The sequence below is a fragment of the Phocoena sinus genome, chromosome 19 (assembly GCF_008692025.1).
Source record: "Phocoena sinus isolate mPhoSin1 chromosome 19, mPhoSin1.pri, whole genome shotgun sequence".
Lineage (NCBI taxonomy): Eukaryota > Metazoa > Chordata > Mammalia > Artiodactyla > Phocoenidae > Phocoena > Phocoena sinus.
The window spans coordinates 2,414,344-2,441,661 of record NC_045781.1 but is presented as its reverse complement, the minus strand read 5'-3'; the positions used below and the strand labels follow the sequence as shown (position 1 = coordinate 2,441,661).

The window sequence follows — 27,318 nt, the reverse complement described above, 5'->3', positions numbered from 1 at the left end:
ACTTTAAAATCTGTAATTGTACACATATTTGCCAATGCTTTGATATAGGACCAGAGGTTGGTTTTGCTTTGTTTTTAGTTTGGGTATATGGACCTACAATTTCCAGTTTGTCCTTAAGTGGGGAGCAAAAACTCTTATACAGCAATTTGGGCATAGGGGGAGGCCAGGGATGCTGCGCAACACGCTACAGTGCACAGGACGGCCCCCAGACCCAAATGTCAATAACGCTGAGGCTGAAAAACATGGGTTCACTTTCTGCGTCTCCCCGCTCCCCGCTCAAAACGTCCATCCCCTTCTTTGTTCCCTGCTGTCTCCATGGCAACGGGCACTTATCGGGCATTTAATAACGACCCGCTGGATGAATAAATGAAGGCCCAGGGTGGGCAGGGGGAGGCGGGCGTGCTCCTGAGACTCACTAGTGGCCCATTTGTCATGGAGACAGGCCTGAAATGGAAAGTCTGGGTTTCCAACCAAATTGGGAGCAAAAAAATAATAAACAAAAACGAGCCAGTGAATCCAGCGAAGTCTCTTAGCACTTACTAGAAAGCAGGCACGATCACTTACTAGTGATTATTTCGATAATAAAGCTTCCCCGACCCCAAGCGGACAGCTCACAAGCGGCCCCGCCCCCACCGGGCTCCTCCCAGGACCCGCCCCATCACCGCCCTCCCCAGGCGCACGAGCTCAACGTCTCATCACAGGGTCCGGCGCGTGACGTCACCGCGCAAGGGGCGGGGAGCGAGCGTGCGGTGTTACCATGGTTACCGCGACAGGCTCAGAAACTTCCACAAGTGATGGTCGAGCCCCCCACAGCTGACCCCGAGGCCGGCGAACGGGCCAGGCCACCTGGCAGGAAGGACCTGGCAAGCAGGGCCAGGAGTAGAAAACGGGAACGCTGGGTCAGGGACATTTCTCATTCCCATCGGCGGCCCGATTGCTCGGCGGCCACTTCCGGATCCGGGTGCTATTTTTCCCTAGAAAATAACAGTTTGAGAACCATTTACAAGCGTTCTCTATCCACGAAGTCATCCTTGAATACAGCCATTGTTATCACAGTCTCCTTTTTACGAACAAGTGTGCCTCCCGTTTCTGTGCCCCTTTGAGACTACAATATCCAGAAGTCTCCGGGCCGCTCTTCCCCAGGCCCTCAGTCCGAAGGTTGCCTTGGAGACAGCGAGACGCCGAAAGCCAGAAAAAATGAGGCGGGGCCAGGTTGGAAGAAGGATTCTGATTGGCGGAGCGATCACGGCACCAGCTTTGAAGGACAGGTCAGGGGTGCGCGTGCGTACTGCGTTGGCCCCGCGCCCATTCTCGGTTAGTGGAGGCCGGGGGTCCGCAAACCTCCGGCTACTGGGTGGGGTCGTAGGTCGCGTTGGGGCATGGCCAAATTTGCGCATGCGAGGCGCTCCGGGCTGCGTTCCCGGGGCCAGAACTGCGGGCTCCGTAGAAGTGCCCCGGGGAGGTGAGTGAGATCCCCGGATACCCTACCCGGGTTTCCCACTGGGATTCCCAGTCTCCGTGGTAACAGCCACTCCTAACCCGCATGTGACGTCATAGCTCCCCCTGGGAGGAGAAGGAGCAAATTTGAAGGGGGTGCGGGTTCTGAGCCTCGCCCTCTCCCTCCTCTGGGCTGATATAAGGCATCCTGGTTAGGAGTTTGCACCACACCCAACAGCTCTTAAGAATGCTTTCTAAAAAGAACTCAGTAATCATTGATGATTGTTTTAGAATTATTTTTTAATGATGATAATTGCAAAATGGCTGGCACAAAATCGCTTTCGAAAAATGATAGACGTTACAGGTTTAATAGAATTCGTATCAGCTCATGCCAGCTACCACGTATCAAGTACTCATCGTGTGCCAAAGCGTTATAAAACGCTTCTATTACTCAACCTTCACTGCAATCCCATGAATGTAGTTCCTCTCAAAAATCTCCATTTCACCAAGAAGAAAGTCAAGCCTGAAGCAGGCTGCCTCACTTGAACAGGAACACAGAGCAAGCAACTAGACCCAGCACATTTCCTTAATGTCAAAAGATCTGCCCTTAGCCACACGTTTTGCCACCTCTGATATTATAGCGATTTCATAGCAATATCCAAGGGTGATTTATAATAAGAAACACATATTTGGTCTTTGTTCCCATTCTTTAGGGCATAGAGCTCCTAAAACCCTTGGAATTTCATAAGTAATGAGAGTTGATAAAGGTGCTTTTTATACGTTAGTGCGATGGCTTTTGGCAAGCATGTAGGGACTCTGGGCTGGTTGCCAGGGGCGCCAGCCTAGCGACTGGCGATTGTCAGCGGTCAGGGATTTAATCAAGCGTGCCGAGGTAATAAAGCCTTTATAAAAGCCCAGGAGGATGGGGTTCTGAGAGCTTCCAGGTGGGTGGACACATGGAGATTTGGGAGAGCGGAGCACCGCAGAGGGCATGGAAGCCCCAAGCCCTTTCTTGACACCTTGCCCTATATATCTGGTCCATCTGGCTGTTCCTGAGTTACATTATTTTATCATAAACTGGTCATGTGGTGGGAATTCCCTGGTGGTCAAGTGGTTAGGACTCCACGCTTCCACTGCAGGGGGCCCAGGTTCCATCCCTGGTCGGGGATCTAAGATCCTGCAAGCCGTGTAGCACGGCCAAAAAAAAAGAAGTACTCAGGCTAATGGTTCTCAAATTGCGGGTCCCCTGACCAGCAACACTTGCACTTTCTGGGAGATTGTTAGAAACAAATTCCTTGGGGCCCACTCCAGACCAGAAACACAGGGAGTGTGGACAGCACTCCGTGTTTTAACTGGCCTTCAGGTGGTTCTGATGTGCTCGAGTTTGAAAATGATGTGGAGAAGGGATAAAATTAGGGGGATTAGGAAACCGGGCTGATATGGTCATCCTGTGTTGGGGGTGGTGGGAGGAGGGAAGCACTCCAAGACTTTTCTTTGTGGCTTCTTGTTATCGAATCACTCCTGCTGCTTGCCGCTTGCCCAATCAATACTCACAAATGTTGGTGGAATGGAAAGCTGCCTTTTATCAGGATGCCAGCAGTCTGGGGAGATGGTGGACTCAGCGTCTCCCAAAAACCACCTCTAAAGATTCTGCTCCAAAACAAACAAACAAACAAAAAAACACAAAAGATTCTGCTCCGTCATGAAAGCTTTTAAAGGGAAACAGGGAAGTCATCTCTGTTAATCACTGAGATGGGGGGGTCAGTCGTCACCATCCCCCACTGTGTGCAGGCTTGTTGATTTCTTGTGATTTTTCTCTAGATGCTATCTTGTCCACACAGTTTGTTTGAGAGATTACTGAAGGGGAAGCTAGGGAAGAGATCTGGTCTGGTCATCAGTTAATTACATCTTTTTTTTTTTTTTTTTTTGCGGTACGCAGGCCTCTCACTGTTGTGGCCTCTCCCGTTGTGGAGCACAGGCTCCGGACGTGCAGGCTCAGCGGCCATGGCTCACGGGCCCAGCTGCTCCGCGTCATGTGGGATCTTCCCAGACTGGGGCATGAACCTGTGTCCCCTGCATCAGCAGGCAGACTCTCAACCACTGTGCCACCAGGGAAGCCCCTCTACATCTTTGATCTACGGAAAAACCAATAGGTTAGGCAAGGTATTGTGTGATCAAAAGATTTGAAAGGTGTGTTAGGGCCGGAGATAAGTAGAGCATGGGGGCACCTGGTTTAAGATTAGTGACAAGACAAAGGGATGCCTTCTGAAGAGAGCTCTTTCCTGCAAAGAGCTTTTTCCCCCCCGCCCAAAGCTGCTTATATTCTGACCACTTGAAGGGTCAGTTAAGGAGCGCTAGGCTCCTTACAGACACTTGAGAAAGTTAAGGTTCTTACTCAGTACTTTAAGGGTCATAGAAACCTGATAACCGCTAAATTATGGCAAGGTCTGGTCCTTCGTAGTTGCAAAGCTTCACAGCAACCTATAGCATTTACTTAATCTCTTGCCCCTTGGAATCACCATGGCGGGGCCCCATCGCAGACACTGGGCTTCAGTTGGCTCCAGGTGGTGCTGGGATGGTTTTTTTTAAGGAAATGGTAATTATTTACCATTATACATAATGGTAAATTATTTATTTACCATTAATTATTTACCATTATAAATAATGGTAAATTATTTATTTACCATTAAATGCTAATGGTATGGTGGTAATCATATTGCAATATATAAATATATCAAATCAACACATTTTATATCTTAAACTTACACAGTGTCATATGTCTGTTATAGCTCAATGAAGCTGGGGCCAAAAAAAAAGCTCCCCAGGAGGTGCAGCCCAGGTTGAGAGCCTGGCATTTTAGTCTAGAAGTACGTCCTCATTCGTTCCTGCCGCTCAAGAGTGCCTGCCCCGCCACGAGGCTGTCAGCTGCACCTTGCAGACACCTTTGGGATGGGGTGGTGTTGGCAGGGGTCGGGAAGACAAATGAATAGGTAACCATAAGAATGTGAAAAGTGCTATAAGGAGGAAAAGTACAGGCTCCCAGGGGATCCTAAGCAAGTAAGTACTTCCTTCACCCGAGCTGGGGGAGGGGAGGCGGGGAAGGGGGTACCCCAGGGACGATTTCTGGGAAGAAGCTCAGGGAAATGTAAAGGAGGAGAGATGAGGTGAAGGCGGGTGAGGAGGGTACACCACTTATGCCACGTCCCATGGCCCAGAACACCGGCTGCAAGGGACGCCAAGAAGTGTAGCCTTGATCAGGCTGCCCTCGGACCAGCTGAAAGTCAGGGTTCCAGCCCCGAGCTGGAAAGACCTTGACTACGCAGCAGAAGTTCTGCCAACAACTTGACACACCATCTCATGGAATCCTTGCTGCAACGCCTGTCTTATAAATGGAGACACTGAGTCACAGCCTCTGTCTCCGAGCCTCCGCTGCCACGTAGGAAGCATGACTCCCTCTGTGTACGCGTGAGGATTGATTTAAGAAATACGTGAGGCTGCTGGTACGTAGTAGGGCCTCTGGTAGGTGTGAGATGCTCTTCTGAGAGACCCTGGCCCGTGGGAATGACTCGCGCGCCACCTGGTGGCCGCATCCTGCAATTGCTCCACGGAACTAGGGGTGCTGCTTCTACCGGGGATCTCAATCTCGGCTCCCTACGGGGAGCCAGGCGAATGGGGCAAGTGAGGGAAGCTGTCTGAGTGTGAGACGCAGGGAGCGATGGGAATTGTTGCATACTGCGAAGCCATCCCAAATCTCCAGCAAAGCGTCGCCACGTGGAATGCAGACCTAGAATTAATTCTCTTAAATTGTGATCTGCCCCCCACCCAAGAAATTCCAATGCGTGTGGAAAGCATCTCCATTTTCAGAGATGGGAACTAATCAATATTTTTTTGCAAACACTATATTGACCAAACACACGTGGAGGCTGGCTATAGCCCGTTGCTCACCACTTTGTGATGTCTTATAGTATGGTCTTATGGTATTTTCAAAATAAATCTTCCCTCACCTTCTTTTGGGGGGACTGTGATGGTTAATTTTATGTGCCAACCTGACTGGCTCACAGGGTTCCCAGATGTTTATTTCTGGGTGTGTCTGTGAGGATGTTTCTGGAAGTTAGTGTCTGAATCGGTAGACTGAGTGAAGCAGATGGTCCTCCCCAAGGGGTAGGGGTCACTCTCTCTGCCTGACTATTGAGCTGGGACATTGGTCTTCTCTTGCCCTTGGACTGGAACCACTGGCATTCCTGGTTCTCCCTGATTGTGGGACTTCTCTGCCAATCGTGAACCAATTATTATAAGACAATTTTTCATAATAAATATGCAGTATATATCTGTATCGATATATCTCCTATTGGTTCTGTTTCTCTGGAGAACCTTGACTAATACAGTGACTTTTTATTAAGTGTCTCTTACGTGCTTATGCTTTACCTGCATTATTCTCATGTCATTGTCCCTGAAACTTAAAGGGTAGTTTCTTATTATTTCAATTTTAAAACCATTAATAATAGTACTGGCTAACTTTTGTCAAGTTCTAGTCTCCTGCTAGATATTTTGCTAAATGCAGTATGCAAATGACTTCATTGGGTTTCTACACCAAGCCTTTGAAGTGGATTCTGCTGTCATCCTCATTTTGCATATGAGGAGACAGGCACAGAGAAGCTGAGTGCCCTCCCCAAGGTCACACAGCTTTTTTTTTCCTAATTTTTTGAAGTGAAGTTGATTTATAATGTTGTGTTAATTTCTGCTGTATATCAAAGTGACTCAGTTATATACATATATATATATATTCTTTTTCAAATTCTTTTCCATTATGGTTTATCACAGGATACTGAATATAGTTTCCTGTGCTATATAGTAGGACCTTGTTGTTTATCCATACTATATAAACTAGTTGGCCTCTGCTAATCCCAAATTCCCAATGCTTCCCCGTCCACCTCCCTCCCCTTGGCAACCACCAGTCTGTTCTCTCCAAGTCTGTTTCTTTTTTGTAGGTATGTTGATTTGTGTTGTATTTTAGATTCCGCATGTAAGTGATATCATATGATATTTGTCTTTCTCTGTCTGACTTACTTCACTTAGTATGACCATCTCCAAGTCCATCCATGTTGCTGCAAATGGCATTATTTCATTCCTTTTTATGGCTGAGTAATAGTCCATTGTATATATGTACAACATCTTCTTTATCCATTCATCTGTCGATGGACATTTAGGTTGCTTCCATGTCTTGGCTATTGTAAATAGAGCTGCAATTGAACACTGGGGTGCAAGTATCCTTTCGGATTATGGTTTTCTCTGGATATATGCCCAGGAATGGGATTGCTGGATCATATGGTAGTTCTATTTTTACTTTTGTGAGGATCTTCCATACTGTTTTCCATAGTGGCTGCACCAATTTACATTCTCACCATCAGTGTAGGAGGGTTCCCTTTTCTCCACACCCTCTCCAGCATTTGTTATTTGTAGACTGTTTGATGATGGCCATTCTGACTGGTGTGAGGTGGTAGCTCATTGTAGTTTTGATTTGCATTTCTCTAATAATTAGTGATGTTGAGCAGCTTTTCATGTGCCTGTTGGCCATCTGTATGTCTTCTTTGGAGAAATGTCTATTTAGGTCTCTGCCCATTTTCTTATTGGGTTGTTTGGGGTTTTTTTTGTTATTGAGTTGTATGAGCTGTTTGTATATTTTGGAGTTTAAGCCCTTGTCAGTCTCATCGTTTGCAAATATTTTCTCCCAGGTGGTAGGTTGTCTTGGTTACACAGCTTTGGATGGTCTTTTGTTGCCTGGTTCACTGTCAGCCATAGTTACCACACTTCACTCATTGATCCTGTGTGTCTAACACCTCCAAACATTTGAGTTTTCCGTCTCATATACAGGCTTTAAAAATTGACATGCCAGGGGCTTCCCTGGTGGCGCAGTGGTTGAGAGTACGCCTGCCGAAGCAGGGGACGCGGGTTCGTGTCCCGGTGCGGGAAGATCCCACGTGCCGCGGAGCGGCTGGGCCTGTGAGCCATAGCCGCTGAGCCTGCACGTCCGGAGCCTGTGCTCCGCAGTGGGAGGGGCCCCAACAGTGAGAGGCCCGCGTACTGCAAAAAAAAAAAAAAATTGACACGCGGTCATACAATATTTTTGAATTTGAGGCCTGAGGGGGACCATGAATAAGACTAGACCAATCCCCTAATTTGCCAGATAAAGAAACTGAATCCCATAATAGTTATTCAGGCAAAATCACATAGCTAGTTGTTTCAAAAAAAAAGATGTAAAATACCGGAAGAAAATATAAAAAGTATGTATGGAATCTAGATGAGCTTGAAAAAGTATATCCATACACCTGGATACCGGTGGCAAGTACTGGGATGGAGGGTGCATCAAGGCAAACCCAGCCAGGGGGGCAACAGATGTGGGGTCAACTTGGCAGGGTGAGGAGGCAGAAAGGGCTGAATGTGGGTGTGTTGGGGGCCTCCAAGCCCACCCCCGGGTTGGATGATTCCCTAGGAAGCCTCACAGGTCTCAGCGTAGAGTCATACTCCTAGCTATGGTTCATTGCAGCTAAGGATACATGACAAAATCAGCAGAGGTAAAGGCACATGGGGTGGGATCTGCAGAAAACCTGGCCCAAGCTTTCAAGTCCTCTCCTTGGGAGTCACACTGATCACACTTAAATATATATATATATATATATATATATATACACACATACACACACATATATATTTATTTATTTATTTGGCTGGACCGGGTCTTCTTTTTTTTTTTTAACATCTTTATTGGAGTATAATTGTTTTACAGTGTTGTGTTAGTTTCTGCTGTATAACAAAGTGAATCAGCTATATGTATACATATATCCCCATATCCCCTCCCTCTTGCATCTCCTTCCCACCCTCCCTATCCCATCCCTGTGCTATGTGGCTGCTTCCCGCTAGCTAGCTATTTTACATTTGGTAGTGTATATATGTCCATGCCACTCTCTCACTTTGTCCCACCTTACCCTTCCCCCTCCCCGTGTCCTCAAGTCCATTCTCTACGTCTGCATCTTTATTCCTCAGACCGGGTCTTAGTTGCGGCATGTAGCATCTTCCTTGTGGCATGCATGTGGGATCTAGTTCTCTGACCAGGGATCGAACCCGGGCTCCCTGTGTTGGGAGCTCCGAGTCTTAGCCCCTGGACCACCCAGGAAGTCCCTACGCTGATCACACTGAATTCCTCCAGTGATGTGACAACACCTGTGATGAAATCCAATTCATATTTTATGTCAAGACAAGAAAATTTAAATGTAAGAATTTTCTCTGCCTGTTTGGGCCTCCTCCCTCCCCTTTAATGTGTATTGTGCCCCTGCCTTAACCAGACCTCCTCAGGAGATAAACTTCTTTCTTAATCTTGTCAGGGGCGACAATGACCCATGACCCACTGTTACCCAAAAACTGGATACCCCTCTTGGTGGGCATCGAACCAAAAGACACGACCAAGCCAAAGATTGGGATTAAGAAGGATGTATTACGGGCTTCCCAGGTGGCGCAGTGGTTGAGAGTCTGCCTGCAGATGCAGGGGACACGGGTTCTTGCCCCGGTCCGGGAGGATCCCACATGCCGCGGAGCGGCTGGGCCCGTGAGCCATGGCCGCTGAGCCTGCGCGTCCGGAGCCTGCGCGTCCGGAGCCTGTGCTCCCCAACGGGAGAGGCCACAACAGTGAGAGGCCCGCGTACCGCAAAAAAAAAAAAAAAATAAATAAATAAGGATGTATTACTTGCAGCAAGGAAGGAGAACACCAGGGATTTTTCCCAAACAGCAAAATTGGGGAAGTTCTAAGCTAAGGGAGGAGAATTCAGCATAGAATTGGGGCTAAGGTTGAGTCCAAGTGTTAGTTGATTGAAGTCAAGAGGGTCAGAAAAGGTCAACATCATCCAGTTCATCTGGCGGTTGGGCCCTTGAGGAGGGTTTAAATTCCGCAAAACAGCTCAAGGATGTGCTTCAGGCTAATGCGAAACGGAACTGGGAGTCTTTACAACTGATTTATTATCTTTGCTGTTGTCCCTTCGCTTGCCTGATAACAGTCCTTTGTTCCTGCATTCTTCTGTTCCCTCAAGATCGTTAATTAGTGAGACCTGTTCAAAGATAAGCGCTGCGTGCAGGCTCACATCACAAAGTGGCTCAGGCCAAAAATGGCTTCTCTGTGTCAAGAAAGCCATGCCTGGTTCCCTTTCTCTGGACACCCCCTACCCTATCTGCTTATCTGCTTAGACCGCTACTCAATTTGTACGTGTACGTGTAGATCTGGATTGTGTACACTGTCAGTACGTCATCTGACTATAAACCTTTGTCTCAAAAACTTATATAACTGTGCTTTGACCTCTAATGGGTGGAACAGTCTTCAGAGCTTTCTGAAAGACTGCCTCCTGGGTTATAACCCTCAGGTTGGCTGGAATAAAATTTTCCACTTCTGGGAATGTCCTGGTGGTCCAGTGGTTAGGACTCAGCACTCCCACTGCCAAGGTCCCGGTTCAATCCCTGGTCTGGGAACTAAGATCCCACTAGCCATGTGGCACGGCCAAAAAAAAAAAAAAAACCGAAAATCCATTTCTTTCTTAGATCAACTATTGATTAAGCTTTTCATCAACACCTGTGAGGTGTCCACCAGGGAAGCTCATTAGAGACTTAGGGCCAAAGGGTTTTTACTGGGGGCTGGTCACAAAGGCTCCCCCTGCCTAGCACCTACCCAAATCCCAGACTCCCAGAAGGAAAGCTGGTGTTTGGCATAAGCCATACTGTTGGTACAAACAGTGTAGGCAGGTGAGTTACCGTAGTTGATGCCGAAAACTTGGCCTCTGTGCACTGGTGCCAAATCGAATCTCGGAGACAGAGTTTTGGGTGAAACAGAAAAGAATAGCTTTATTGCTTTGCCAGGCAAAGGGGGACGCAGCAGTTTGTGCCCCTTAAAACTGTGTGTCCCAACTCAGGAGGATTTGGTGAGGAGTTTTATAGCCATGGTTCAAGGGTGGGGCTGCTGGTAAGGATTAGGGTGTGTGCAGGGACTGTACTCCTTTCATCTGGCCTCAGGTGGTCTTCTCTGGAATGAAGAAAGCTAACATCTTCCATTTGTTGGGGGTTTCAGTTCTACAAATAGCTCAGAGGACTTCCCTGGCGGTCCAGCGGCTAAGACTCCTCGCTTCCACTGCAGGGGGCGCGGCTTCCATCCCTGGTCGGGGAACTAAGATCCCACATGCCACGCAGCTCAGCCAAAAAAAAAAATAGGGTTCATATAGTCAATGGAGAAATATAATTACAATCAAAGATCCAATTTTGGAGCATTGATTGTGTGCTAATGAGGTCACGTGTGTTTTTACGGCCCTTGTAATCTCTTTCAAGTTGGTTTTACTGTTGTGGAACACCCAGGAATGTTTTTGTCCAGGGAGCTTAAATATTTACTCCAAGTTCTTTCAGCAAGTATAGGTCTAACAATTGTTTTAATATAGATCAGTCTGGGGGCAAACTCCCCAGTGTTTCTGTAACACCTGGATGAATATAGCTTCTTCCTTGCTCTCAAGACCCAGAAAACAAAAACTAAGCCCTCAAATATACAACATGCTCTGAAATAATGGCTTGTGCTACATAGATTAAAGACCTCACAATCCTTTTTCCTGGTTGAGGGCGTTAGAAAGAATTTGGCAAGTCATAGGTACTTCTATTGTTTTTTTTGTTTGTTTGTTTTTAATTGAAGTAGAGTTGATTTACAATGTTGTGTTAGTTTCAAGTGTACAGCAAAGTGATTCAGTTACATATATATATTGTTTCAGGTGTACAGCAAAGTGATTCAGTTACATATATATATTCAGTTTCAGGTGTACAGCAAAGTGATTCAGTTACATATATATATTCTTTTATATATACATTCTTTTTCAGATTCTTTTCCCTTATAGGTTATTATAAAATATTGAGTATAGTTCCCTGTGCTATACAGTAGGTCCTTGTTGGTTCTCTATTTTATATATAGTAGTGTGTATATGTCAATCCCCAAATCCTAATTTATCCCTCCCCGCCCCCCCCCCACTTCTACCCTTTGGTAACATAAGTTACCAGAGAGAGAGAGAGAGAGAGAGAAAAACCTCTTTCTTATTGGGAATTCCAAGTATGTCCACTATTCCTGATTCTTTTCAATCTCCCTGTGACCTTTGCTGTTACATAAACATATTTTGCAGAGATTTTGGAATTGTAATAATGTCCCGTGATTTTTAGCACAGTAAGCAAAGTTCAAAATGTGTCTTGGGATTTGGTGTGACACAGAAAGTGACTGGAAGAAAAGCTCAGAGAAAAAGATACTGGGCGGGCTTCCCTGGTGGTGCAGTGGTTGAGAGTCCGCCTGCCGATGCAGGGAACACGGGGTCGTGCCCCGGTCCGGACGGAGCGGCTGGGCCCGTGAGCCATGGCCGCTGAGCCTGCGCGTCCGGAGCCTGTGCTCCGCAACGGGAGAGGCCACAACAGTGAGAGGCCTGTGTACCGCAAAAAAAAAAAAAAAAAAAAAAAAAAAAAACCTTAAAAAAAGAGTAGTAGGGAAAAGGTGGAGATGGTCTCAGGGGAGCCCAAGGAACAGAGTCTTTCTTTTTTTTAATGAATTTTTATTGGAGTATAGTTGCTTTACAATGTTGTGTTAGCTTCTACGGTACGGCAAAGTCAGTCAGCTATGTGTATACATATATCCCCTCTTTTTTGGATTTCCTTCCCATTTAGGTCACCACAGACCACTGAGTAGAGTTCCCTGTGCTCTACAGTAGGTTCTCATTAGCAGAGTCTTTGAAGAATGCAGACTCACAATTCTATCAAGTGGAAGGAGACAGATAATATGAGTGACCTCAACACCCAGGAGCCTGGAGAGCAGTGAAAAGGGAGCTTCTCTTTTTGGTGAGCTTAGTGGTTGCCAAAAAGAGTATGGTGAGAACAGGGAAAGGGGAAATGAGGGCAAGGTCTTCTCTTGTACTCCTTAGCATCTGGGAGCCTTCTTTCCCACCCAACTGCTAGATGCTGCTTCATTCTTCTGATTTTTTTTTTTTTCATTCTCTGATTTTTAAAAAATTACTCCAATACCTCCCAATGGATAAAAAGTAATCCTTTACTTTGTATTCTCCATCAAAGATTTAACAATTAACCCAAATTTGGACATCTACTGCTTGAAGCTTTAAAATGCTTACCTATTGACATACATACGATACTATATATAAAATAGATAACTAATAAGGATCTACTGTATAGCACAGGGAACTCTACTCAATACTCTAATGGCCTATATGGGGAAAGAACCTAAAAAAAGTGGATATATGTGTATGTATAACTGATTCACTTTGCTGTACACCTGAAACTAACACAACATTGTAAATCAACTATACTCCAATATAGGAAAAGGTTGCTGAGCCCTGATTTAAACCATTTGCAAAATAAAATAACAAAAAAAATGCGTATCTAAAAAGAACTGATCCCCTTATGATCAATCTGTTGTCTTTTGTTAATAAAAACAAGAATACAATAAAGAGCTAACTCTGCTCAAAAACAAAAAAGGATGAAGAATCAGTGAGATACATTTAAGGGAAACAGTAAGATGATGTATAGATACATAATATAAGATTCCTAGATTATTCCCATAGAAACTATTTTGCATTCTACATTTTGAGAAATTCTGCATACAAAAATTAAAACTTTATTTTCTGAGCTGTAGTAATTTTATTATAGTTCACTCCTTTTCAAAATAATGAAAAATTTAAAATAAGCTATGTCAGTAAATATTTTTTTAAGAAAGGGAAACAGTAAGGTGAGAAATGAAAGCATCCGTTGGAGTTATGAGCAGGGGCTTCATGGCTGAAATAACACAGTGTCTGTAAGATGTGGTGGTGCGGTTAATTATCAGGCTGAAGTGGGTAACACTCTCTTTTTCCTTGTGCAGGAACCTTGTGGATGACAGAGATCGTCAACCTGATCTGCAACAAGGGGGATCCTGCCTGGGTCCAATCTGTTGTCAGCAGTGAGCATTCGATGTGGTTAGAAACTAAAGCTGGGCTTCAATATATAAAGGATCAGAAAGACCCATGATTCTACGTCTTCCATCTCCCCATTCAGTTGTTCCCCCAGGTCATTCTTCAATTCCAAGGCCAAGGTGAGTTAGTGATGCAAGGTCAGTTTGGGTCACTTCTTTGGTTATCCTGAAGGCCTGTGTTTTAGGGACAGAGTTAAAATGTGACTCAGGTCCATCGACAGGTGAATGGATAAAGAAGATGTGGTACAGGGCTTCCCTGGTGGCGCAGTGGTTGAGAGTCTGCCTGCTGATGCAGGGGACACGGGTTCGTGCCCCAGTCCGGGAAGATCCCACATGCCGCAGAGCGCCTAGGCTCGTGAGCCATGGCCGCTGAGCCTGTGCGTCTGGAGCCTGTGCTCCGCAATGGGAGAGGCCACAACAGTGAGAGGCGCGTACAGAAAAAAAAAAAAAAAAAAAATGTCGTACATATACACAGTGGAATATTACTCAGCCAAAAAAAAGAATGAAATCATGCCATTTGCAGCAACACGGATGGAATTAGAGATGATCATACTAAATGAAGTTAAGTCAGACAAAGACAAACGTTATATGATATCACTTATATGTGGAATCTTAAAAAATGACACAAATGAAATGAACTTACTTAGAAAACAGAAATAGACTCACAGACATAGAAAACCAACTTATGGTTACCAAAGGGGTGGTGGTGGGGGAGATAAATTAGGAGTTTGGGATTAACAGTTACCCACTACTATATATAAAATAAGTAAACGACAAGTATAGCACAGGGAACGATACTCAATATTTTGTAATAACCTATAAGGGAAAAGAAGATAAAAAAATAGATATACATGTATGTATAACTGAATCACTTTGCTATACACTTGAAACTAACACAGCATTGTAAATTAACTATACTTCAATTAAAAAATAAATTTTAAAAAATGTGATTCAGTGAAGTGAGCATATTAGAAAAGCTTGTTCCAAGCTATGGTGGCACATACCAGACAATCTCCCTGCTGCTGCTCCAGAGAATACTCGGTCCTTAATTAAATAAACCCTGGCTGCACCCCCAACCCCTAGGTACCCAACATTGATATGACCATATGGGAGGTGTCTCAACTGTAAATCAGCATCTGTATTTCAGAAGCAATGTAGGATTGGAACACATGTTTGAAATCCCACTGGGTTTTTCTAATCGTGAAATCATTTAGGGCATGTCTTTCCCACTTAATAGATCCACAGACCTCTGAGGCATAATCTCAGGACCTCTAAAGGAGGACCCTAACATTGAGTGACCCTGTGCTGTAAATGTGCATCTTCACTCATCTTAGATTATAGTTTAAAACGTGACACCGAAGGTATTATCAAAACTGTGTGAAACTGAACTTATTACAAACAGAAATACACTCTCAGACATAGAAAACAAACTTGTGGTTACCAAAGGGGAAAGGGGAGGATGAAATAGGAATTTGGGATTAACAGATACACACGACTGTATGTAAAATAGACAAACAATAAGGCCCTACTGTATAGCACAGGGAACTATACTCAATATCTTGTAATAACCTATAATGGAAAAGAATCTGAAAAAGTATATATATATATATACATATATATATATATATATATATGAATCACTTTGCTGTGCAACCAAAAATGAATAAATACATAAAAGGAAGAAAGAAAAAATGTGTGAAACTCCCTCAAACAATCGTATGTGATGTGGCAGTGGAAGTATGATCAAAATATTCTAACATCACAGTGTTTTTCATAATATTAATATTGTACTATGTTTCTATTTGTTTGCTTGTTTATTGTCAGGTATATTTACGTTACTGTGATCACCATGATTATGAAGACCAGGTTTATTTTGTAACTTTTTTTTTTTTTTTTTTTACCATTTTACACCAACCTACCAGAATGCTAAAACAATATAGAGATTTAAGAAAATATTGGATGGTGGGCATGTAAATTGACGCAACCAGTATGGAAAACAGCATGGAGGTTCATCAAAAAATTAAAAATAGAACTACCATTTGATCCAGCAATTCCACTTCTGGGTATTTATCTAAAGAAAACGAAAACACTAATTTGAAAAGATAGATGCACCTCCATGTTCAATGCAGCCTTATTTATGATTACCAAGATGTGGAAGCAACATAAGTATCCACTGATGGATGAATGGATAAATAAGATGTGAGATATATATATATATATATATATATATATATAAATGTATATATACATACAGTTGACCTTTGAACAACATGAGTTTGAACTGTGAGTTTCATTTATACAAAGATTTTTTTCAATAAATATGGTACTGTATTTTCATTTTGTTACTTTTTATTTTTTAATAAATTTATTTATTTTATTTATTTATTTTTGGCTGCGTTGGGTCTTCATTGTTGCGCGCGGGCTTTCTCTAGTTGCGGTGAGCGGAGGCTACTCTTCATTGCGGTACGCGGGCTTCTCATTGTGGTGGGTTCTCTTGTTGCTGAGCGTGGGCTCTAGGAGCATGGGCTTCAGTAGTTGTGACATGCAGGCTCAGTAGTTGTGGCTCGTGGGCTCTAGAGTGCAGGCTCAGTAGTTGTGGCGCACAGGCTTAGTTGCTCCGCGGCACGTGGGATCTTCCCGGACCAGGGATCGAACCTGTGTCCCCTGCATTGACAGGCGGATTCTCAACCACTGCACTACCAGGGAAGCCCCATTTTATTGCTTTTTAAATTAACTAAGTGTGGGGAAATGTTTCTGTTCGATTAGAGAGCACAATATGTGGAATCAAAAGAATTAGGGTTTGAGTCCTGATTCTATCCAAACTGTTTCCACTTCCTGCCCTTGGGTGAGTATCAGTTCCTTTGCTTTTGAAGCAGAGATAGCAGTACTTGGGTTTTCCACCGTGTAGGGGGTAGTACCCCCAACCCCTATGTTGTTCAAGGGTCAACTGCACAGTGGAATATTACTCAGCCATGAAAAAGAATGAAATCAAGCCATTTGTGACAACATGGATAGACCTTGAGGGCATTCATGCTTAGTGAAATAAGTCAGATAGAGAAAGATAAATACCACTTGATCTCATTTATATGTGGAATCCAAAATTAAAAAAAAAAAAAGCTCATAGATACAGAGAACAGATTGGTAGTTGCCAGAGGTGGAGGGTGGGTGGTGGGCAAAACGGGTAAAGGAGGTCAAAAGGTACAACCTTCTAGTTATAAAATAAATAAATTATGGGGATGTGACGTACAGCCTGGTGACAATAGTTAATAATGCTGCACTGCACATTTGAAAGTTGCTGAAAGAGTAAATCTTAAGCCTTCTCATCACCAGAAAAAAGTAATTCTGTAACTATGTCTGGTGACCAGTGTTAACTAGACTTATTGTGGTCATCATTTGGAATCATTATGGTTTACCCCTGAAACGAATATAATGTTGTATGTCAATTATACCTAAGTAAAATAAAATAATAAAGAAAGAAAATATTGAATGAGTGAAAGAATACATGAAACAGGAAAACAAACCAAAAAAAAAAATAGTCCAAGACCACACTCTGTAAAATGATTATGACTTTACGCCAGAAAATTCTGGTTTGAACCTCAGTTCTCCAGATTTTGTCTGTGAACAAATAGTGCAATGTCGTTGAAGCTCCATTTTTTTTTTTTTTTTTTTTTTTTTTGCGGTACGCGGGCCTCTCACTGCTGTGGCCTCTCCCGTTGCGGAGCACAGGCTCCGGACGCGCAGGCTCAGCGGCCATGGCTCACAGGCCCAGCCGCTCCGCGGCACGTGGGATCCTCCCAGACAGGGGCGCGAACCCGTGTCCCCTGCATCGGCAGGCGGACTCCCAACCACTGCGCCACCAGGGAGGCCCTGAAGCTCCATTTTTGTGTGCTTAAACCAGCAGGGTTTATTCATCTGTGCTAAGGGCTGGGAGGAATTTGATGATTAAGATGACCTCAAGCCACATCCGAAAGGAATGTATAGATCATTTGAAAAAAGACCAATAACAGACAAAATGTGTTAGTTTCCGTAGCGACCACATTTTTTACTGACAGCCTAGCTTAGATCAGAGCCTAGTACGTACTCAATGAATTATATCTATTTTAAGAAATATAAGTAGATTAAGAATCCGCTTATTGTTGTTTATCTATTTTATATATAGTAGTTTGTCTTTGCTAATCCCATACCCCTAATTTATCCCTCCCCGCCTTCCTCTTTGGTAACTGTAAGTTTGTTTTCTATGTCTGTGAGTCTGTTTCCGTTCTGTAAATAAGAACAGAAGGGAAACATTTGTGTGTTTGTGTCATATTTTAGATTTGACATTTGATTTTAAACATCTGTGTCATATTTTAGGTTTCACGTACAAGTGATACCCAGCTCAGATTATGACTGCAGTGGAGTAAAGCAATGATCCGAATTGGAAATGACCTCATATAACACTTGATCCAGCATGTCCTAGCCCAGGTTTACTGACATAAAACTAGTTCCTTTTTTTTTTTAAGTTTGTTTTGAGAACCCTGAAAGTTTGTTTCCTCTTGAGGTTTCACCATCTTGAATTTTGAATTTTATAAAATTCATTTTGAATTTTATAAACGAACCCTTATATACAGTTGGCCATTCACATCTGTCTGATTAGTACCTGGGAAATACTGATATCGTAGAAATTCCTAGGAAAAGATAGTGAGGCCTGGAACATGAAATTCCAGGAATAGCAATGAATAGGGCAGAATCCCAATAAAAGTCAGACTTCTTCAAAATGTAATAACATCTCTGCCTCTCAAAACTTTAAAGACCATCATTCCATGTACCATAAGGTTCTTAAGGGCAGAAACAATCCATATCTTATACACTGCTCCTTCTATAGAATCTAACTAAACGTCTGGCACATTGTGGGTTCTAAATATATTTTGTTAAATAAATGAATTAAAGACTAAATTGTGGCCAAACACTTTAATGGGCGTTGGCATTTTCTCCATTTGTGAAAAGCGTGGAGCAAGGGAAATGGATACATTTATTCTCATTTTCTCTTTTTTTTTAAATTTAAGTGTATTTATGTAATGAGAAATCCCAGAGATGTTATTACTTCCGGTTATCATTTCTGGAAAATGGTAAAGATCATCAGAGAGCCGGAATCATTTGAAGAATATTCGGAACGGTTCCTTCAAGGAAATGGTGAGTTTGACTCAAAATGTGGACTCCAGGTGGAATGCGGAAGTTTCTGCGTCTCATCCCCAGGTCTTACTGTCCCATGATTTAAACACCCACATTGTAATTGAAAACTAGACTTCGCTAAATCTGTAGTCCCTCCTGTTAACAACAGAAATCTTAGCCAATGTGCTTTGTGTTCTCCCAAATTTTTTCTAAATATAATAAACATATAAAAGGATAATTCACCACACTCAAAATAAGAGAAGTATGAATTCAAGCTACAATGATATACGGTTTCTCATCTGTCATAGTGGAAAGTGTATGCCTTTCCTCTCATTGCTGTACCAAACTACCACAAATTTGATGCTTTAAAACAACAAAAAATTGGGAATTCCCTGGCGGTCCAGTGGTTAGGACTTTCACTGCTGAGGGCCCCGGGTTCAATCCCTGGTCAGGGAACTAGGGTCCCACAAGCCGCCTGACATGGCCTAAAATAAAATAAATAAGTAAAAGAAAAAAGTATCTTACATTCTGGAGTTCAGAAATCCAAAATATGCCGTATGGGCTAAAATTAATGTGCTGGCGTGGCTACATTCTGTTCTTGAGGCTCAAGGAGAGAATTCACTTCTTGCCTTTTCCAGCTTTTAGAGGCTGCCCACATTTCTTGGCACGTGGACCACATCCTTCCACACTCTGCTGTCATCACATCTCCTTCTCTGATTCTGACACTCTTTCCGCTCTCATATAAGGACCTGTGATTATGTTGTTTCTACCTGGATAATCCAAGGTAATCTCTCCCTTTGAAGATCCTAAATTTAATTGCATCTTCAAAATCCATTTTGTCATGAAAAGTAACATATTCAGAGACTTGGGGATCAGGCTGTGGACACTTTTGTGTGGCTATCATTCTGCTGTAGCACAGCTAGCATTCAAAACATTTGACTCACGCTGTGGCGGTGAGACTCTGGGTAGACCAACACGCTCATATGTTGCTGGTGGCATGGATAACAGTACTAACCCATGTAGGGTCATCTTGCAAGTTCTAGCATTCTAGCATTTACACATTCATGTTTAACTCCCCTTTCTCCAGTGGAAAAAAATGTACTAGCAAAAATACAAAAAAAAAAAAAGTTGCGGTGGGGAGAAGCAGAAGATGGATTTACTAGACTATTCAAATTATCCTTATTTGTAATAGCAAAAAATAAAGTTGCAACCAAATATATAATGAAATGCTACTCAACTTAAAAAAAAATGGAATGTTGCCATTCTATTATAGAGTGACCTCTAGAATCCACTGCTAACTATTTTAAAAATTGAGATGTGGAGAAAAGTTTGTAGCATAGGCTACCAATGAACAACGACGGAGGACAAGTACAGGAAAGGGCATGAGGAGAGAAGAGTTTGGTAAAATTTGGAGAGTTGGGTGTGATAAGAAAGAAGCAACTAAATGAGGTGGATGGACCTAGAGTCTGTCATACAGAGTGAAGTAAGTCAGAAAGAGAACAACAAATACTGTATGCTAACACATATATATGGAAACTAAAAAAAAAAAAAGGTTCTGAAGAACCTAGGGGCAGGACAGGAATAAAGACGCAGACATAAAGAATGGACTTGAGGACACAGGGAGAGGGAAGGGTAAGCTGAGACGAAGTGAGAGAGTGGCACGGACATATCTACACTACCAAATGTAAAATAGATAGCTAGTGGGAAGCAGCCACATAGCACAGGGAAATCAGCTCGATGCTTTGTGACCACCTAGGGGGGTGGGATAGGGAGGGTGGAAGGGAGTCACAAGAGGGAGGAGATATGGGGATATATGTATATGTATAGCTGATTCACTTTGTTGTACAGCAGAAACTAACACACCATTGTAAAGCAATTATACTCCAATAAAGATATATATAAAAGAAGCAACTAATATCTGCCTGGTCACCATCAGAGACAACCTTAAATATTGTATTAAAGAGCTTGGTTTTTTTTTTTTTGGCTGCTCTACATAGCTTGTGGGATCTTAGTTCCCCGACCAGGGATTGACCCCACGCTCACAGCAGTGAAAGTGCGGAGACCTAACCACTGGACTGCCAGGGAATTCCCAAGAGCTTGGAATTTAACTTATGCAATATTTTGATTAAAAAAATATATTATTTCTGAAGAAAACTCAAATTTTGGATCTGGATTTCCATCAAAGATATTTTTAAAGGGCTTTAATGCCAAAAAAAATTTAAATACCTGTTTTAGTTGTGTCAGCTTGTCCAATGCTCTGGAATCCTATCTGATTCCCTCGTAGAGCCACAGAGGAAACATATTTTTAACTACTACAATTTTTCCTATAACAAACATGCTCCTCCTGGCCATAATCTTGGACGTTCCTGGATGAAATGCCCTCCTTTAAGAGTTCCCAGTGGGGACTTCCCTGGTGGTCCAGTGGTTAGGACTCTGTGCTTCCACTGCAGTGGGTATGGGTTCGATCCTTGGTCGGGGAACTAAGATCCCACAAGCTGCACGGCCAAAAAAAAAAAACAGTTCCCAGTGTCCGTGTGCAGACAGTGAATGTTCAACATTTTACTAGCTGTTTTTTCAGCAGAAGGAGGACCTAACTTCTAGGAGCTTCGATTTCCCTATTGGATTTGGGAGTGTAATAATTGAGACTGTGCTGAAACCTGCTCCACACTTGTAAGAAAAAATTAGGTGTCTTTATTGCAAGGTAGAGAAAAATCTTGCCTTTTGTTTTTTTAACTTCTTGGAGTTTATCATCTAATTATGTCAAACACAACTGTCTCTCCTATTTAATTATACCAAACCCTTAGTTGCAAACAACCTTAAACATAAAAAACAGATCAAGCAATTATAATTAAATATTTATTGATTTATTTATTTGGCTGCGCCGGGTCTTAGTTGTGGCATGCGGGTTCTTTTTATTTGCGGCATTGGAACTCTTAGTTGCGGCATGTGGGATCTAGCTCCCTGACCAGGGATGGAACCCAGGTCCCCTCCATTGGGAGCTTGGAGTCTTAGCCACTGGACCACCAGGGAAGTCCAAGCAATTATAATTAAACAGGATAAATAATTTAAGCACGTCTCAGTGAATCCAACATAAGAAGTCAACGAGCTATATTCCTGTAGGAATAGCTGGAACCATGGGATTAAACAGAAGATCTTATATCTCTGCACCTTTCTCCTTGAAATTTTCATTTTCTGAACAAAAAAAATGTGATACACACACACACACACACACACACACACACACACACACACACACGATGAAATACTACTCAGCCATAAAAAAGAATGAAATAATGCCATTTGCAGCAACATGGGTGGACCTAGAGATGATCATACTAAGTGAAGTAAGCCAGACAGAGAAAGGCAAATACCATATGATATCACTTATATGTAGAATCTAAAATATGATACAAATGAACTTATTTACAAAACAAAAATAGACTCACAGACATAGAAAGCAAACTTATGGTTACCAAAGGGGAAAGTTGGGGGGATAAATTAGGAGTTTGGGATTAGCAGATACAACTACTATGTATAAAATAAATAAACAACAAGGTCCTACTGTATAGCACAGGGAATTATATTTAATATCTTGTAAAAAACCACAATGAAAAAGAATATGAAAAAACTTTTTTTCTGTCTCAACATAGGTTTCTGCTAGTTTGGTTCACATGATATGAAAGAGAGCTGACCATTCCTGAATTGGGGAACTTATATAGTATTGTGCAGTTATACAAGGAGAGACAGAAAGTTTGCTCTTTTTTTTTCCTCTGGAAAGTTTACTCTTGATATGAAGACCAAAAATCTCAGGGAAGAGACGCAGGTTTGCATGTGTCTAATGCCTTATTCAACAATGTCTAAGTGACAAGATCATTTGACCTATGACTCCTCAAATGCACATTGTGAAAGGAAAAAAAAATTTTTTTCCACACTATGTGCTGTTCCAAAGGTTTGGGATGGGTGAAGGACATACAAAAGACATGTGTTTCTGGTATAGGGGAAAGAAACTGTATTCATAGCAGAAAGAACAAAGACATGGACTCCAAATTAGAAGGAGTTTAAAATTAGCTCTTTCATTTGCTAACTGAATTCTCTTTACAGTTCAAAAATCTCATCACAGGTAGATGAGATACATTATTTTTTTTAACTTTTTATTTTATGTTGGAGTACAGTTGATTAACAATGTTGTGTTAGTTTCAGGTGTACAGGAAAGTGATTCAGTTATACATACACATGTATCTATTCTTTTTCAAATTCTTTTTCCATTTAGGTTGTTACATAATATTGAGCAGCGTTCTCTGTGCTATACTGGGTCCTTGTTGGTTATCCATTTTAAATAGATGCCCATCTTAAATACTGCATTGTATATGGCACCACCTGGTGGCCATCCAGGCAGTAAAGGCAGAAATTCTCTTTCTCATGTCAACGAAGAAGAAAGGACAAGGATTCCTCCCGCTTTGCTTACTTGCTCATCAGACACATAGGGTGTGTATCAAGCGGGCAGCATTCCCGGGGCGGTGGGGTCCACGAGAGTGAACTAGGTACTTCTCTCCCCGCTTCTCTTGCAGTGCTGTATGGATCGTGGTTTGACCATGTTCACAAGTGGCTGCAGATGAAAGGAAAAGAGAATTTTCTGGTGATATCGTATGAGGAGCTGCAACAGGTAACCATTCTCTCTAGCTCCATCTCATGGCTGTCTATCTTCCATCCATTCTTTCAATTTAATTTAATTAATTAATTTTTTAACATCTTTATTGGAGTATAATTGCTTTACAATAGTGTGTTAGTTTCTGCTGTATAACAAAGTGAATTAGCTATTCATATACATATATCCCCATATCTCCTCCCTCTTGCGTCTCCCTCCCACCCTCCCTATTCCACCACTCTAGGTGGACACAAAGCACCGAGCTGATCTCCCTGTGCTATGCGGCTGCTTCCCACTAGCTATCTATTTTACATTTGGTTGTATATATAAGTCCATGCCACTCTCTCATCCATTCTTTAATATTTCTATCCTACCCTTTCGATCGGATCTTATCCCTGGGAGGAAATCAAGAGGGATCATTTCTTCTTTGACCTCCTTAGGTTGTACACATTCTTTCTTCAATTTTCTCATTTATTTCTTTTTACAACATTTAATGCAGGCACTGACAAAGAGTTTAGTAACATACTGAGGGCTATCAACGATTTCATGGCAAAAATCTGAAGCAATCTGGGAACCCAGGGGCAGTATCCGGTGGGTATGGAAGGCAGGTGGGGCTTGGCAGGGTCAGGATAGAGGCAAAAGTATTTACATATTCCCAGACCGACTGATAGGAATTGAATATGTCAGTATTCATAGGAAGCATTGGCTGACCTCCAGAGAAAGTGGCCGACGTAAATTTTTTTTAATTAATCTCATTTTGGCTGCATTGGCTCTTCGTTGCTGCGTGCGGGCTTTCTCTAGTTGCGGTGAGCGGGGGCTACTCTGCATTGCGGTGCACGTGCGTCTCGTTGCAGTGGCTTCTCCTGTTGTAGAGCACGGGCTCTAGGCACGCAGGCTTCAGTAGCTGCGGCACATGGGTGCAGTAGTCGTGGCTCGTGGGCTCTAGAGCGCAGGCTCAGTAGCTGTGGCTCACAGGCTTAGTTGCTCCGCGGCATGTGGGATCTTCCCGGACCAGGGCTTGAACCTGTGTCCCCTGCATTGGCAGGCGGATTCTTAACCACTGCACCACCAGGGAAGCCCGTGGCCAACATAACTTTAAATAGACTGTCTCAGGACTTCCCTGAACCACAACTACTGAAGCCCATGAGCCTAGAGCCGGTTCTCTGCAACAAAGAGAGGCTACTGCAATGAGAAGCCTGTGCGCAGCAACAAAGACCCAACGCAGCCAAAAATAAATAAATAAATAAATAAGTAAATAAATAAATAAAAGCAAAGTAAAAAATAAATAGACTGTCTCTTATAAACACTCCTCTGTCCCACACTTGGACTGCACGTTTCCAGACGAGCATGACGAGCTCATCCTCTTCCTGCTTTCGCTTATTTTCTGTCTCCTCCTGGTCGTCACTCTGCTGTCTCTGTTTGCTCTCCTTTTCCCGATTGTCATTTTCTTTCCACTCTCTGTGGTTCTCATCCTAGGACATACAAGCTAGTGTAGAGACGCTCAGCCACTTCTTGGGCAAGAAGCTAAGCCCAGAAGAACTGAACGCAGTCCTCAAGAATGTATCCTTCAAGACCATGAGAGATAATAAAATAGCAATTATTCCCTATCACCTGATATCTTTATGGATCAAAGCAAAGGTTTCATGAGAAAAGGTAAGAGAGCATTTTTTAAAAGTGAAGTATATTTGATTTACAATATTATATTAGTTGCAGGTGATTAGTTGCAGGTGTAGCATAGGGTTTCAGTATTTTTTATAGATTATACTGCATTTAACATTATTACAAAACAATGGCTACATTCCCTGTTCTGTACAATATGTCCTTGTTGCTTATTTATTTTATACATAGTAGTTTGTACCTCTTAGTCCCCTACTCTTATCTTGCCCCTCCCCCCTTTCCTCTCCCCACTGGTAACCACTAGTTTGTTCTCTATATCTGTGAGTCTGTTTCTGTTTTGTTATATCCATTCATTTGTATTATTTTTTAGATTCCACACATAAGTGATAAAACATAGTGTTTGTCTTTCTCTGTCTGACTTACTTCACTGAGCATAATAGCTCCAAGTCCATCCATGTTGTTGCAAGTGGCAGAATTTCATTCTTTTTTTATGCCTGAGCATTTCTAATTTTAGGACCTGGAAGAAATGGACAGAGAATTCCTCTGCTTCTGTGGATAAACTAAGATATGGGGTGAGGAAAATACTTGAGTCTATAAAATCACAAAAGTGGCACCTGACTTGGAGAGTTTAAGGAATGATTTGGGATATTTATAAGGTCATAAAGAAAACTTGTGAAGGTGAAGCACTGCCTATGAATAATGTATTTACCTGTCCCCACTCATGTCCTAGGTGTTGGTTGTTGTGTAGGGCACCCTCACATTTTCTTGTTAGAGTTCCCGCTCACAACACTGGTGTGGTCCCTTGCCCCATGGAGTGACCCTCCCTTTACAAGTATTGACTTGTAATGGGAATATCTATTCCACCAAAAGGAGCTGGCAAATAGAAACCCTGGGAAAAGAAAAATGAGGGGAAAGACATGTGACTTAGCTCCAGGCCAAACCTTCTGTTGAGACCCTATACTAAAGACCAAAGATGTTCACTACACAGAAGGAATGAGGGTGTTGACGGCATGTAGTGGGTAGTTTCCGTTTTCAACCTGCAGTGTACAAGAGTGGGGCTGGGGAGACCTCAAGGAAAAGATGACATGTGACTGTTTGCTTGGTTACCCAAGGGAAGAGCATTCGAGGTAGAAAAAACTGCAAGGTACAAAACACTGGGTAGTGCTGTTTGCGGTGATATTCAAGGGTGGAGAGTTAAAAATAAAAGGAAAGGGACTTCCCTGGCGGTCCAGTGGGTAAGACTTTGCCTTCCAATGCAGGGGGTGCAGGTTCGATCCCTGGCTGGGGATCTAAGATCCCACATGCCTCGTGGCCAAAAAACCAAAACGTAAAACAGAAGCAATATTGTAACAAATTCAATAAAGACTTTTAAAAAATGGTCCACATCTAAAAATAAAAAATAAAATAAAAAGAAAGGAAAGAGAAGGCATGATTTGGGGGTAGCAATCAATCACAAGTACACCATATCTACCTACATGACCCAGGGTAAGAGCAGCGTGGGAGAAAAGAACCTCCACTGTCCTAAAGAAATGTGTTGCTGGTTAAATGAGGTATACATGTAATATCCTAACACAATGCCTGGCATATGAGAAATTACTTCATGTAGGTTAGGTGTTATTACTGTTGTGGTTGCCTTTTGTGATTATTCAAACCTCACAATATAAACAGATTGCAAACTGGAGACTCAAACATACTACCAAAAACCAGTGGCCGTCGGACTCTGGACAAGAAACTTTTAACCACTCGGTTATATTGCCTTGCAATTTCCAGTTCAGTGTTCGTGACAGATTGGCAGTGGTGACAGACACAGAAGACGCTCAAGTGAAGTCTTGAGACCTTATTTATAAACCTGATCTGGACTTATTTTTTTGTATATTTGACAGGAATCATTGGGGACTGGAAAAGTCACTTTACAGTGGCCCAGAGTGAAGCCTTTGATAAAATATACCAGGAGAAGATGGCTGGGCTCGCTCAAGACCTATTCCCGTGGGAATAATAGCCTTATATTCCTGGATCAGATATAAATGCTGAATTTCCTGATGTTCTTGTGTTCGACCATGCTCCTAGGAAGCAAATTTTAATCCTACAATTCAATATGTGGTTCATTGAAAATAAGCATGTTCTAAGAATACTATTTCATAATAGGTGGAAGTCATATAAAATTTGAATTTCAGTGCCATAAATAAAGTTTTAATGGAACCCACATACATGCACACACACACACAAAAGAATCATGTTCCTTATTAACTGTAAGACATGCCAGCTTCAAAAAGTTATATAGGGCTTCCCTGGTGGCGCAGTGGTTGAGAATCCACCTGCCAACGCAGGGCACACGGGTTCGATCCCTGGTCCAGGAGGATCCCCCATGCCACGGAGCAATTAAGCCCGTGCGCCACAACTACTGAGCCTGAGCTCTAGAGCCCGTAGGCCACAACTACTGAGCCTGCGTGCCGCAACTCCT

At 42.7% G+C, this 27,318-nt stretch overlaps 1 protein-coding gene across 1 annotated transcript; it reads left to right on the top strand.

Annotated features, from left to right (window-relative positions):
* Positions 1 to 1,353: 1,353 nt before the first annotated feature.
* Positions 1,354 to 26,853, top strand: LOC116743718 (3-beta-hydroxysteroid sulfotransferase-like). Its single transcript, XM_032612595.1, is given in 8 exon segments — positions 1,354 to 1,462; positions 13,358 to 13,536; positions 13,538 to 13,567; positions 18,490 to 18,616; positions 23,164 to 23,258; positions 24,717 to 24,828; positions 24,831 to 24,893; positions 26,741 to 26,853. Coding segments are annotated over 8 exon segments (786 nt in total). The 5' UTR covers positions 1,354 to 1,395.
* Positions 26,854 to 27,318: the final 465 nt, after the last annotated feature.